This window comes from Adiantum capillus-veneris, chromosome 1 (genome assembly GCF_014529385.1).
Source record: "Adiantum capillus-veneris isolate H3 chromosome 1, ASM1452938v2, whole genome shotgun sequence".
In the NCBI taxonomy this organism is placed as follows: domain Eukaryota; kingdom Viridiplantae; phylum Streptophyta; class Polypodiopsida; order Polypodiales; family Pteridaceae; genus Adiantum; species Adiantum capillus-veneris.
Window position 1 is genome coordinate 18,450,438 of NC_140931.1, and position 13,253 is coordinate 18,463,690.

Consider the following 13,253-nt stretch of genomic DNA (forward strand, 5'->3'; position numbering starts at 1 on the left):
CGGGTATTAAACTTTGATTTCCAGCGTCAAAATCGGAGGTGCTACCATGTGCACTAAGAGATGGATCCCTCTATGCACGAACAGGATTGGTGTGATTAAAAATGTCCTGCTAATTTACAGTCACACAATATGCAAAAAAAAAAAGGGAATATAAAGGGGACAACCTCCTTAAAAGTGGAAGAGCTACAAATATCAACATTTTTCCTTGTATTAAGAAACAATCAAGGAAGATAACGAATGAGAATTCACTCCTTACTTTTCTTTGAGTTTGCTTCATATTTAGGTAAAAACTTTTCAATTTCTTTTCTAGCAAGCTGTAGTGGCATTAAGGGGAAAAGTTTCTTTTATGCTCTAACACGATTTGCTAATCACATGAGCACGGCTGACCGGCTTCAAAGAGAGCGAGGGCCCTTTGCCCTTTGTCCTAGCAGGCGGGACGTTCGATTCGCAGAGACTCTCTCGCAGGAAGCTATACCATGGCCTCTGCCACAATAAGCTCTGCAGCGAGTTATTCATTGCTACTCGAGCACTGGGTGGCCCTCCCCATGTGCAGCTTGTCTCCGGGAGGGTTGGGTGGGCGTTATCTTCCTGAGCAATTTTCCAAATGGATTTGGGGTTGATGACAACGAGCATGGCAGGGTGCGAGGACTTGGAGTTATCGTGGAAGGAATTCTTCAGGGATTCCTCCAAATGGTGGGACCAGCCTGGCAGCAAGCAATGCCCTGGGCAATCGGGCTTCAGGCACGCAGCTACCAAAGGGCCTTTGTGGATGGATAGCTGTGGGGTCTCAGAAGAGCTCAGATGGCGCAGATTTGCAGTAGAGCATCGAGGTGATGAAACGGAAGATGCTCTTTCGCCCTCACTCATATGGGCATGCTGTAAGAATAAGGATCTGTACAGAGGCACCAGAATACATAACGAGCTTCAAAAAAGGGGTTTAGGTGAGAAGCTGTATTCCAATGCTTTAGTTACTATGTATGCTCAATGTGGTGAGCTTCAGAAAGCACAAGCCTTACTTGACACACATAAGAGCAGCAGTGTTATCCCATGGACTGCTTTGATAGCCAGCTATGGCCGGCAGGGGAAAGGCAAGGATGCTTTAGAGTGTTATAAACAAATGCAGCTTGCAGGTGTTCCTCCAAATGAGGTGACCTATGCTTGTGTCCTGAAAGCGTGTGCTGTGACTAGAGACATTGACAAGGGGAAGGAAATCCATGAGAGGATTTCAATGCAAGGGTTGTTGGAGCATAATACTATACTTGGTGGTGCTCTTGTGGACATGTATGCCAAGTGTGGTGCTCTTTGCCAGGCGCAAAGCATCCTAGAGGAACTCCCTTCTCGCAACATTGTCTCTTGGAGTGCGTTAATCATTGGTTATGCTCGAATGGGGCAAGGGCAACAAGCTCTAGACTGTTTTGAATTGATGCAGCGTGAGGGCATCATTCCTGATGCTGTGACTTATGCATGCATCTTGAAAGCATGTGCATCGATCGGAGCCATTAACATGGGAAAGCAAGTCCATGGTGAAGTTTTGAGGCAGGGTTTCTTGGAGCATGATATAGTACTCGGTAATGCTCTAGTAGACATGTATGCCAAGTGTGGTGTTCTTTCTCAAGCGCGAAATGTCCTAGAGAAGCTTCCCTCTCGCAATGTTGCCTCTTGGAATGCTTTGATTGCAGGTTATGCTCAAACTGGGCAAGGCCAATCGGCACTAGAATCTTTCCAACAGATGCAGCATGAGGGCATTCTTCCAGATGCAGTGACCTACCTGTGTGTCGTCAAAGCGTGTGCTGTGATTGGAGCCATTGAGAAGGGAAAAGAAATCCATGATGAAATTTCGAGGCAGAGTTTGCTGAAGCATAATGTACTACTGGGTAATGCTCTGGTGGACATGTATGCCAAGTGCGGTGACCTCCTTCAGGCTCGAACTGTCCTAGAGAAGCTCCCTTCTCGCAACGTCGTCTCTTGGAATGCTTTGATTACAGGATATGCTCAAAATGGGCAAAGCCAGCAGGCTCTGCAATGTTTTGGACGAATGCAGAAGGAGGGCATTCTTCCAGATGTGGTGACATTCATGTGCCTTCTGAATTTGTGTTGCCATCTCGGGCTAGTGGAAAAGGGCCAAGAACTGTTTGATAGTATGGAAGCCGTATATGGTTTACAGCCTGATGTAGACTGTTTCACTTGCATGGCTGATCTTCTTGGACGTGCAGGGCACCTAGGAAGGGCAGTTGAACTTATTCAAGGGATGCCTTTCTCGGCGAACTCTTCCATTTGGCATTGCCTTTTGGGTGCTTGCCAGAGATGGGTAGATGTCAATGTGGGGACTTGGGCATTTCAACAGGCGATAGAGTTAGATAAATGCGATGGGGCAGCTTATGTTTTAGCGGTGAACATATTTGCAGCAGCTGGCATGCTAGAGAAGGTGAAAGAGATTGAAGCTATGAGGATAAAGAACAAGGCATGGAAACTGCCAGGGTGTAGTTCATGAAATGAAGGGTGCATTGCTTCTCAATTGGTGAGCAAATCACACACAGATCAAAGAGACAAAGATATAAACACAAAAGTGTCATCATTTTGAAGATGAAAAGCTTCAATATAGTGGCTTCTCAAATCACATGCTGCAGCAGCGTCAAATTATGACCATATGATTCCTGCTTTCATTTGAAGACTCTTGAAATATTGTGTTATGCGGGTATTATCCATCTCTGGATGCACATATTATCTCTTTGAAAGATGTGTGCAGAATGTTTCCCGTACACATAGATCGCATCTTTTTAGAGGAGGCATGTTAGGGTGCCTTTAGTGGAGTGCACTTGGGTCTTTACCCTTGATTCTCTAAGAAGTTTTTGAGTCATTCTGGAAAACTAATGTGTCCACGTGTGCCCAGTGGGAGGAGTATAAACCTTGGGGCAGCATTACGAGTAATGATGCTATTCTAGGCAGGTTGTCAACTTTACAGTATCTCTGCTTGATCTGCTCAGGCTGGTTACACATTCAGTAGCGCCCGCTATTCTTCCCCTTGAGCAACCAATCAAAAGCTTACACAAAAGAAACGGCGAGCAGCTGTATTACACATTGCCATATCTGTGACCTCGCCATTTCCTTGCTGGCATTCCACATCAGCGCCAAATCTTGAAAGTTTTGGACGGGGAGGTGAGGCTACCCAAATATGGCGCTGCCTCCGCCATTCTGTAACAGCTAATCAGTGAGGAAAGTCGGTTGCTGTTCAAGGCCGAAGGAGCTTAGGCAGCGCAACGAACAGCTTGAGGCAGCGCTGGCAATGGCGAAGGCATGGAGGGGCTGTGTGCAGCACGACCATGGGGCAGAGGATGAGTGTTGATGACGGCAGATCTGCTCCTAGCTTTTGTAGCATCACCCATTTTTTGTAACTTTGGTAGTTTCCCCCCTTAGGTTTGAGGTTTGTGGTTGTTGAAGATCTCAAGGGTTTTTTCACTATGCCTACACGCTGATGTAATGCCTTTGGGCTTGTAATTTGATTATGTAATACGAAAGGGTACCGCTCCCCCTTCTTTTGAGAAGAAGAAAAAGAAGAAGAAGAGGATTTTAACATCGTAGGAAACTATCCCAAGAGACCTTAAAGATCTATCTGGCGAGAGTTGAACTTAAGACCTCTTATTCAAGAGGGAAATGGCATAACCAATCTACCACACTTGGGTGATAGAAAGGTTATACTGTTTTCCTCTTTTTATTAACACACTCACACACCCACACACACGCATACACTTGGGTGATAGAAAGGTTATACTGTTTTCCTCTTTTTATTAACACACTCACACACCCACACACACGCACACACACACGGGAAGAAGAGGATTTTAACGTCGTAGGAAACTATCCCAAGAGACCTTAAAGATCTATCCGAAGAGAGTTGAGCTTGAGACATGTTATTCAAGAGGGAAATGGCATAACCAATTTACCACACTTGGGTGATAGAGAAAAATGAAATGCGTCTTCAAAAGGCCAAAATGACCTATGAGACCAAAAGGTTACATGTGGTGAATCTAATACCAGGTCTGGGTACAAAAAGTACAAAGAATTGAAAAGAAAAGAAACTAGTGGGTAGGGGTGGGGTGAAAGCTGATATAAAGGGATATAGGAAATACAAAGGGTGAGCTGATACAATGAAGCTCTTTGTCAGTCGAGGTATCATATAAATATACATCAGTATCCGGGACGGCTCCTATGTCGCGCCAGTATGGTATGGATCCTTTGTCGCCATCTGCGTCGATATCGAGAGGGTCCCCTCATCCGTGGGCGATGGGACCGTCCCAACTCTATCGTCCGATCAAGCAGTATGCCTCTGGTGCCTCTGGTGTTGTTATGCAGTGGGGGCTGCTTGAACTCCTCTGTCCGTGATGACTGAAAGAAATCTGTAATCTTTCGCTGTTGTTGGATCTCTCACATTGTGTCTCTCTTCAAGAGGACCTCTCTGTGTTTGCGAATCTCCAGTAAGTATAATCCGAGGCATCTCTGATCCTCTAGAAAGTGGCCCAAAACCCTCTCTAAATAGACAGTGAAAGCAGCCTCGTATCTCATAGTATATTGCAGTGACATATGTAATGTAGCTCTGTCTCTGGCTCTATTTGGCACACCTGACAAATCTTGGACTCAGCGGGTACTCCTCTAAATATGCCTGTCTCAATCTCTAGTTGATGTGAGGATGGGCATATCTGACCAATAGCACATCGTATCCCGTGGGATAGATGAGTTTCCATGTATCCTGGTTTGATCACAAAACCATCTTCCGTGAGTTGGAGAAGATGCTCTCTATAGAAAGTCATCTTCGTACCTAGCTCATGTGTAGGTTGTATCCATGTCCTCTTCGTATCCAACTGAATCAGGTCCTGTTTGATGAGCTTGGAAATCTCTGCCCTAGTGAGGGAGATGGAGGGTGCATCCAAGAGTACTGAAATGGGGGTAGCCGGTCCATACTAAAGCCATGTAACTGAAACCAAGATGCCATCTCTGCATACCAACATGATCTAATCTCCCTACAATGCTAGCTGTCACGAAGACTCTAGTGCTAATCGAGCATATCTGCCTCTAGGGAGAGCCCAAGTGCTATGCATAAATGAAACTGATCGAGTGAGTGTCTCCATTACCAATAGAGTAGCGAGCTCCGCCCTAACAACGTCATGTGGTACTGAGGCCTTGGATCTAATCACCCGAGAAATCATAGACCACAAGGGCTTCTCCATACATCTCCGTCCATCAGTACTGCCAGCTCTGCCACGATGATCAACTGAGGAGCCCCATATCTCCACTCCGTACAGCATGGCCGAAGTGATCAAAGTGTCAAAGAGCCAAAGCTTTGTCCGACGTTCCTGGAATTGAACCCACGAACATATCCTCTCAAAGTCTCCCCAGTGTTGCATAGGCTCTGGTAAATCGCGTATCTGCTGCACGCCTCAAGGAAAATACTGGACCACTGAAAACCGCCCCAAGATAAGTCTATGTATCTACAAACTCCACAGTCTCTTGACCATATGTAAAAGTGGGGGCGGACCTCCTTACCCACCGTGCTGTGGTGTTAAACACCATTACCTTGGTCTTACCAAGGTTCACAGACAATCCACTGTTCCATGCAAATACATACAATGTATCCAAATGACGCTGCATCCCCTCTGGAGAATCGGAGATCAGCACAATATCATCAACATATAATAGCAACGGAATCCATGTCCCTGTAAGCTGAGTACCTTTATCACCCTCTATATGTACATAATCTGAAAACTCATCTACATATATCCCAAAGAGAGTTGGAGGTAGGGGACAACCTTGGCTTCACCCCAATGGTGGAGTGAACCATGTCGGACATGCCCTGAGTAGTGCGCACCTGTTCTACCACTGTCCTGTATAAAGCTAAGATCCCCCTGATCAGCTCTGTGGGCACCCCCATGTCTTGCAATCTGCGTATGAGTCTGGCTCGTGGCACTGTATCAAAGGCTTTGTGGAAATCCACAAAGCTAAAATATATCCTCCTGCCATGGTGTCTACCCTCCTCAATAATGGCTCTGAGTGTCAAAATCTGGTCAAAAGTGGAGAAACCTCTCTTGAGCAGCAATCTGATAGGAACTCCTCTCTAAGCGCGTGCAAGGCCTGCGTCTCCATAGCCCTGCGCGTCTGCTGTCAACAGCCCTTCAGCTTGCCATTTTCAACAGAGAGGCTACAGGCCTCTTGTTTGCTGCCCACACCCACGCTGCAGAATGTCTGCTAGTTGTGCGCGTCTGCTGTCAACAGCCCTTCAGCTTGCCATTTTCAAGAGAGAGAGAGAGAGAGAGAGAGAGAGAGAGAGAGAGAGAGAGAGAGAGCTGGTGGTGAAGTGTTGTTGAGCTTGCCTGTTGGGCCGTAAGTTTGATGTGGATCTGTCTGCACCAAAGGATGTCGAAGATCTTTTCAAGAAGTATTCAGAGTATGAGGTCACAAGAGCAGAGCACTTAAAAAAACTCCTATGTGAAGTGCCAGGGGAGAAAAAATCAGAGGCTGAAGCTGAAGCCATCATGACCAGATTCTTAAGCGAAAAGGGCACCGTTTGGGACAAGCTAATTAGGCCCAAGTTCCGTCTGGACATACTTCTTGCCTACCTTTTCAGCAAGCGGTCGATTTTGAGGTACTTAAATCTGAGCATTGTCTTCTTGGAAATGCGGGCTATGGTTATCTTGTACTTCATACCTTTTCAGTGGCTGTATCTGTCAAAGATGCCATTAATTCTCTTGTTTTTGATCATGAGCATGTGATTGATTGCTTAAAAATATTTTTTGAGCAGCTCTTGATACATAACTCTATAGAATAATCACATCCACCAGAATTATTGCTCACATATCTGCAACTATGCCACTTTGCGTTAGCAAAATCCGCAAGGGTTATGACATTGGGGATAGAACACTGCCACTTTGAGTGTCGGTAGGCATGATTGAGCTTTATTGTTGAATGTGAATGCACCTAGATGAAGTTGAGCTGTGGTTCATCGGTCATTTGAGAGCTCTGCATGTTACTTTCCTACATAGAATTGGGCATGTGATGAAAGTACAGCATTGATAGAGGAGGGCATAGCTACATCAACATGGATGGGAAAAAGAATGCGCAAAGGTACAAAGCAGGAAATGGGGTAAATAATGCGCATAATAAAATACTAGAAGCCTTTTTGACTTTACTGACCAGCAATGATTGCATTTAAGCAACTCTTGTGCATGAGAGACTCAGAGAGTTTGTCAGGCAGGTGAATACGCAGGCCAAAGAGCCCTTGAGGAAATCTTAAGCTTCTCCGGAAGCAGGGATAATGTATCTGTAGTGGGCACCACGTGCCAACTGAAAGAACATAACTGGAATAGACTTTAGCACGTCAACACAACTTTAGCATTCTCTCCAATCTGCAATTGTTGAATTGAGGCCCGAGGGGAAGGCTCTTATTTCAAGGCCACTGGCCAAAAGCGTTAAGACACAAAAAGCTGGCACTGCTTCAAAAACAATTGCAAAAAGTTAGGCGACCAAAAACACCTTTCAGTTTGGCGCACAATTTGTCACATAAACAAAATGTCAATCCGATTATTTAGCGGACACTGCCTTCATGCACGTGCCAATGACCATCCATAGTAGAGAGAGTAGCTTCTCTAGCATGCATTACCCCATACAGTCCCACAATCAGATTTCTATCTAGCCATCTCATCCTCGTTAGATTTTTCGATATCCGAGCTTAGCAATGCTAGCCATCACACCCAGATCGTACTCATCCTTTACAACTGCCTTGATACATTAAGGCCACATACTTGGCTATCTCATCCAAGTTGGGACTGCATCAGATTCATTTGCTTCACAAAATGCCATGCAAATGACACAGATGTAGTAACAAAACATAAAGACATAAACTGGACGACTCTCAGATTATACTCTGCCTAAGCAGAGTTAAATTCCAATTACAACCAAACAATTCCCTTACTGCAGCCGTTGCCATTCAAAGGCTTCTATTTACAACTAAACGATGCTCAGACTATAGCTTGCCCCGTCTAGAGGTTCCACGTACAACTGAACGATCCCCAAAGTGGAGTTAGCATTGTTTAGAGGCTTCCATTGATCCCCAAACCATAGTTTGCGCTGTTTAGAGATTCATCAAACAACATTGAAATCAACATTACAACCAAAATTAAACAAGTTTAATCGGCACCAAAACAAGTTCAAAGAAGATATAATCTATTTCAAACAATTCCCAAGCAATATTCTCAAAAAGCAATATAATCTGTTGGAAGGACTTTCTTATTTCAAAAATCTTGCAAATGCACGAGGGAGAACTCATTACCGTTGATATACGTTGGCTTGTGATATTCTAATTGTCACACCATGGTCCACACTCAATGTGTCCCTTCGTTCAACATCTAAGAATTTCTTCAATCCTTATTACGTTCATCTACAATCTTTTTAATAAACCTGATGTGGATCGACTGTCAAATGTTCCTTTCTTTGTTCCACCACCAAGTCGCTAGTATTTGCATTGATGATATACTGTGTTCCTTAACAAATGAGATGGTCCTCTCTTATTCTTGCATGGGATATTTCCAAGGAAGATTTAGATTCTTTGGGATGAAACAAGCATGTCTTTTGTTGTTGCTTTTGCAATCCTCTCCTCTCTTTGGGTGAAGCTGCAAAGAATCCTAGGGCCATAGTCGATTCGCATCTGTTGAAAACAGCTTAGAGATTTCTGGCCCTACTCCTATTGTGCGTATCCCGCAATCAATACATTCCAAGAGACTATTTGTGCTTTCTCAAGTGCACCACATTTGGCATACACATCGACCAAGGCAGTGCCGAGCACGACATCTCTTTTCAATGGCATCCAAGTAACAAGATCATCGTGAATTTTGTGTCCATATTAGCATCTTGCGTAGAGCCACATGCCTTTAAGATATAAACATAGGTGATTGCGTCTGGAGAGAGCCCTCGCTAACGCGTCTGCTGAAAACATCGCACAGTTTCCTAGCCCTGTCCTTGTTGGGCATATCCTGCAACCAGTGCATTCCACAAGACAACATTCTGCACAGTAAGATTGTCAAAGACTTGTTGCGCATAGACAGGTGATTGCATTTGGGAAGCTGCCCTCTCTTTGTATTTGCTGAAAATAGCCCAGCTCTTCTTGGCCCTGCCTCTGTTGGTGGGCATATCCCACGATCAGAGCATTCCAAGAGATGGCATTCCAGACAGGAAGCTCATCGAGTATTTTTTGTGCTTTATGAAGTGTACCGCATTTGGCATACATGTCGAGCAAGGTAGTGCCCAGCACTACGTTTTTTGTCAAGGGCTAACGATACCAGCATGGATCCTACTGCTTTGGTACAAAACCTTCTTCTTAGCACAGTCTTTAAGTAAGCTCACAAAAGAAAGACTCATTCTGTTGCTCTCCATTTTTGCTTTTGTAGCCTTTATTGCTAATTGCTTGGCGGTGTTGCGAGAGAAAACGGATGTGTGTGGACCAAGGCATTACCAAGCACGATATTTTTTGCAAGAGCCCTTCGTTGACAATATTTAAGCCCATATCATCATGTTGGATAGTGCTACATGCCTTCAAGGTGCATGCAAAGGTGATTGCATCTAGACAGAGACCCACACTTTGCATCTGCTGAAAACGGCCTAGAGCTTTCTCACCCTGCTCCTCTTGTGCATCCAAGAGACGCGGCTCTGAACAGTAAGCTCCTCAAGCACTTTTTGTGCTTTGTCAAGTGCACCACATTTGGCATACATGTCAAGGAAGTGTCAAGTACCTCATTTTCTTCCGACAGCCCCTAGCTAACAATATCATCGTGAATTCTTTTGCCCATATCAGCATCTTGCATAATTCCACATGCCTTCAAGATACAAGCATAGGTGATTGCATTTGGAGAGCTACCCTCTCTCTGCATCTGCTGAAAATAGCCCATCGCTCTTCCTAGGTGTGCCTCTGTTCGGCATATCCCGTGATTAGAGCATTCCAAGAGACAGGCTTGTCAAGCACTTTTTGTGCTTTTTATGAAGTACACCACATTTGGCATACATGTCGAGCAAGGAAGTGCCAACCACGACGTTTTTTGTCAACATCTCCTGACTAACAAGATCAACATGAACTCTTTTGCCCATACCAACATCTTGCAAAAGTAGGATGTCTCCAACACGTTATCATGGATAATAGCTACCATCCATTCTGGTAGCCTCTCTCTCTCTCTCTCTCTCTCTCTCTCTCTCTCATCTGGCAAGAAACCCTCACTTCGCATCTAGTTAAAATAGCAAAGAAATTCCTTGGTTAGTCTTGATGGGCATGGGCATATTCTTCCATGAGAGTGCTTCAAGGATCTCATTTGGCAAGAAACCCAACGCTCTTCCTGGGTCTGCCTCTGTTGGGCATATCCCGTGATCAGAGCGTTCCAAGAGACAGGCTTGTCGAGCACTTTTTGTGCTTTTTATGAAGTACACCGCATTTAGCATATATGTCGAGCAAGGAAGTGCCAACCACGACGTTTTGTCAACATCCCCTGACTAACAAGATCAACATGAACTCTTTTGCCCATACCAACATCTTGCAAAAGTAGGATGTCTCCAGCACGTTATTAGATGCCATCTATTCTGGTAGCCTCTCTCTCTCTCTCTCTCTCATCTGGCAAGAAACCCTCACTTCACATCTAGTTAAAATAGCAAAGAAATTCCCTGGTTAGTCTTGATGGGCATGGGCATATCCTCCCAAGAGTGTTTCAAGGATCTCATTTGGCAAGAAACCCTCACTTCGCATTTGTTTGAAATAGCCGCCACGTTCTCTGCGTCTAAAGAGCAGCATAGTTTGACATTGACTACAACTCCATTAACCTCCTCTGACGTCTTCTCTGGCTGGGAAACTTCAAAGCCAAGAAGGAGCTGGAGATGGCTATGGCCATGGATTGATTGAACATTATGAGCTAAGTCTTTAGGCTTTCAGTATTGCGCTCTACATCTACAAGCTTTTCGGCCACCCAGTCCATGGCAAGCCTGAGCTCCACAACCTCCACCATTGTAGCATCTCACTTCATGTTTGCTAAAACCTGCTCCATGAGGTTATGCTTCTCACTTTTGCTCTTGATTGTTGCTTCTAGTCTTACGTCTTTTGCTCCTCTCTTTTAATAGCCAACCTTCATGCTGACTAAAAGTAGTAGTTCTTGAAGTTTAGCTCCATGAGATTACGCTTCTCACTTCTACTCTTGATTGTTGCTGCTAGTCTTGCGTCTTTTGATCCTTTCTTTTAATAGCCCACCTTCACATCTCCAAGAGACAACTTCTGTAAGAAGTCCACCAAACAGCATTGTATGCTTGTATTTTGCGGCCGATGAGATGCCTATCAAGGAGCCCATTTTGCTGCTCAATGGCTCTGGGAGTGGGATCATAAACATCATGTTCTTGCTGTCAACTATGTCAAGAAGCTATGGAAGGCTCTTGCAGGTGTCTCCTTTGTGATAAGGAGTTGGAGGATGCTGTACGCTGGGAGCTTGGTGAATGGTTTGGCAAGGGGACCGTTGAGTTGTGGAAGCTTCTACGAACATACCGCATCAAGTTCGCACAAAACCCCCGCCGAGGGTCCTTTGCAAGGACCCTCATGCACTTGCAGGCATCTATCCTTGCGGGGATCACCTTGATTCAGCCACCTTTGATGGTGCCCTTGTTTGTGGTCGGAGAGCAGCCCAAGCTCTTCTGGTGACTAAAAGTAGCAGTTCTTGAAGTTCTCCAATCCGCGTCCAGTATTGCACTCGGCATCTCTCTCTCGTCTCTCCCTAAAGTGAACAGCGCGTCCGCTTGCCCATCCTCTCTTGCTCGATCTAGCAACCTCTACTTTTCTTAGCCATGCAACTCGCCACTCTCACTCTTACTTTTCTTTGTCAAATGAACTGATGCCAAGTGGAGTGCCTCTCCTTGTGGCATTTCCAAAAACGCTCTTAGATAATCAAGGTAAAGAAGACGTAGCTTCTGGCCATGAGGTACAACCTCATTCTCTACTAGTAGAAAATATTAATTATAAGCGGACTTACTTCTGGTGTGAAATGAATGCTGACGAAAACGGTGCGAGACTGCTTGGGCTCATGGGCAATTTGAACCTGCCCTTTACACGATCATGTTCACATACGCATTTGATTCTGCAAGAACTAAATCTCAATGCTTTTTTTTTCCATAAAGGGCGCGAGAGTTTTATATTAAGTAGAGAACAAAATTACATTGCAGAGCTTTACAAACGGTTACTTCCCATATCCTTTGACCCGATAGTACCGATTTACATTCTGAGGAAATTACAAAAATGTCTAGGGGGATCATCAAAAGATTCTATTCTGCTTACATAACATTAAAGCTGTCAGGTTTTCTAGAAGATCCTGCATGCGGGCGACTAGCCGTATCCCATTGCTATGTAATCTTCGTAGCCTTTCAACATCCATTTTGCATTCGTCTAGCATCCTCTGCAAGTGTGTGTAGGATCCGTCAAGGAGAACCTCTTGTTGCTTGTTGATTTTGGCGCTATTGTAGTAACTCATACAGTCAGTAAACACTTTGTAGCTTGCTTCATACACTCTACATTGGTCAAGATTTAGCTGGTTAACCTGTAGGGAAAAGCAGTGAAAAAGTTCTCTCAGATTTTAGTCTGGTAAGCCTTGTTAAACAACCTGTCATTTCAGTCAGACCAAATGATCCAAAAGAACTCCCCTCTTATCCTATTCCAAAAAACTGACAATAAAGATACTGAGTCCCCTAAAAGAAGTTGTTTCCAACTTAGTGTGAGTCCTAGTCCTTCATTTAGAGGAGACAAAATCTCTATGCTTTTAGGACAGTTAATGAAAAGGTGGGGGATATCCTCTTCGACCCTGTTGCACCGTAAGCAAACTCCATTTCCTAAGCCAACGATCTTCATTCTATGGCATGTCCAGACTGCTTTGTGCAGAATTAACCAGAGTAAGATGGAATGATTTGCTGGGATACCCCTATTCCATAAGGCCTGGAATTTGAAAGTCCATTGCCTACAGTTAAGTGAAACTTTCCATTTCCTGTTAAGTGAAATGTGCAGAGGTTCCTTCAGGTTTGGGGTCAGAGTGGAAGGGTTGGGCAATGCACTACCATTTGACCAATAAAACACCTTGGAGGAGGGGTTGATTTCACTTGAGAGGGTCCATTCTAGTTTCTTTGGGAAGAGGGCCTTCTGTCTTTCTATTAGTGCTATTTCCCAGGGTTGTAGGTTGTAATGATTTGTGAGCTCGGTAAGG

The 13,253-nt window shown here is 44.6% G+C and overlaps 1 protein-coding gene across 1 annotated transcript; it reads left to right on the forward strand.

Moving 5' to 3' along the window:
* Nucleotides 1–362: 362 nt before the first annotated feature.
* Nucleotides 363–3,528, forward strand: LOC147464384 (pentatricopeptide repeat-containing protein At2g13600-like). The gene has a single exon (XM_086514552.1). It carries the CDS (start codon nucleotides 605–607, stop codon nucleotides 2,489–2,491), a length of 1,887 nt encoding a protein of 628 aa, XP_086370678.1. The 5' UTR covers nucleotides 363–604; the 3' UTR covers nucleotides 2,492–3,528.
* Nucleotides 3,529–13,253: the final 9,725 nt, after the last annotated feature.

Bases quoted from the DNA above. Each gene is read 5' to 3' on its own strand.
- LOC147464384 (XM_086514552.1), top strand. From the start codon at position 605: ATGGATTTGGGGTTGATGACAACGAGCATGGCAGGGTGCGAGGACTTG.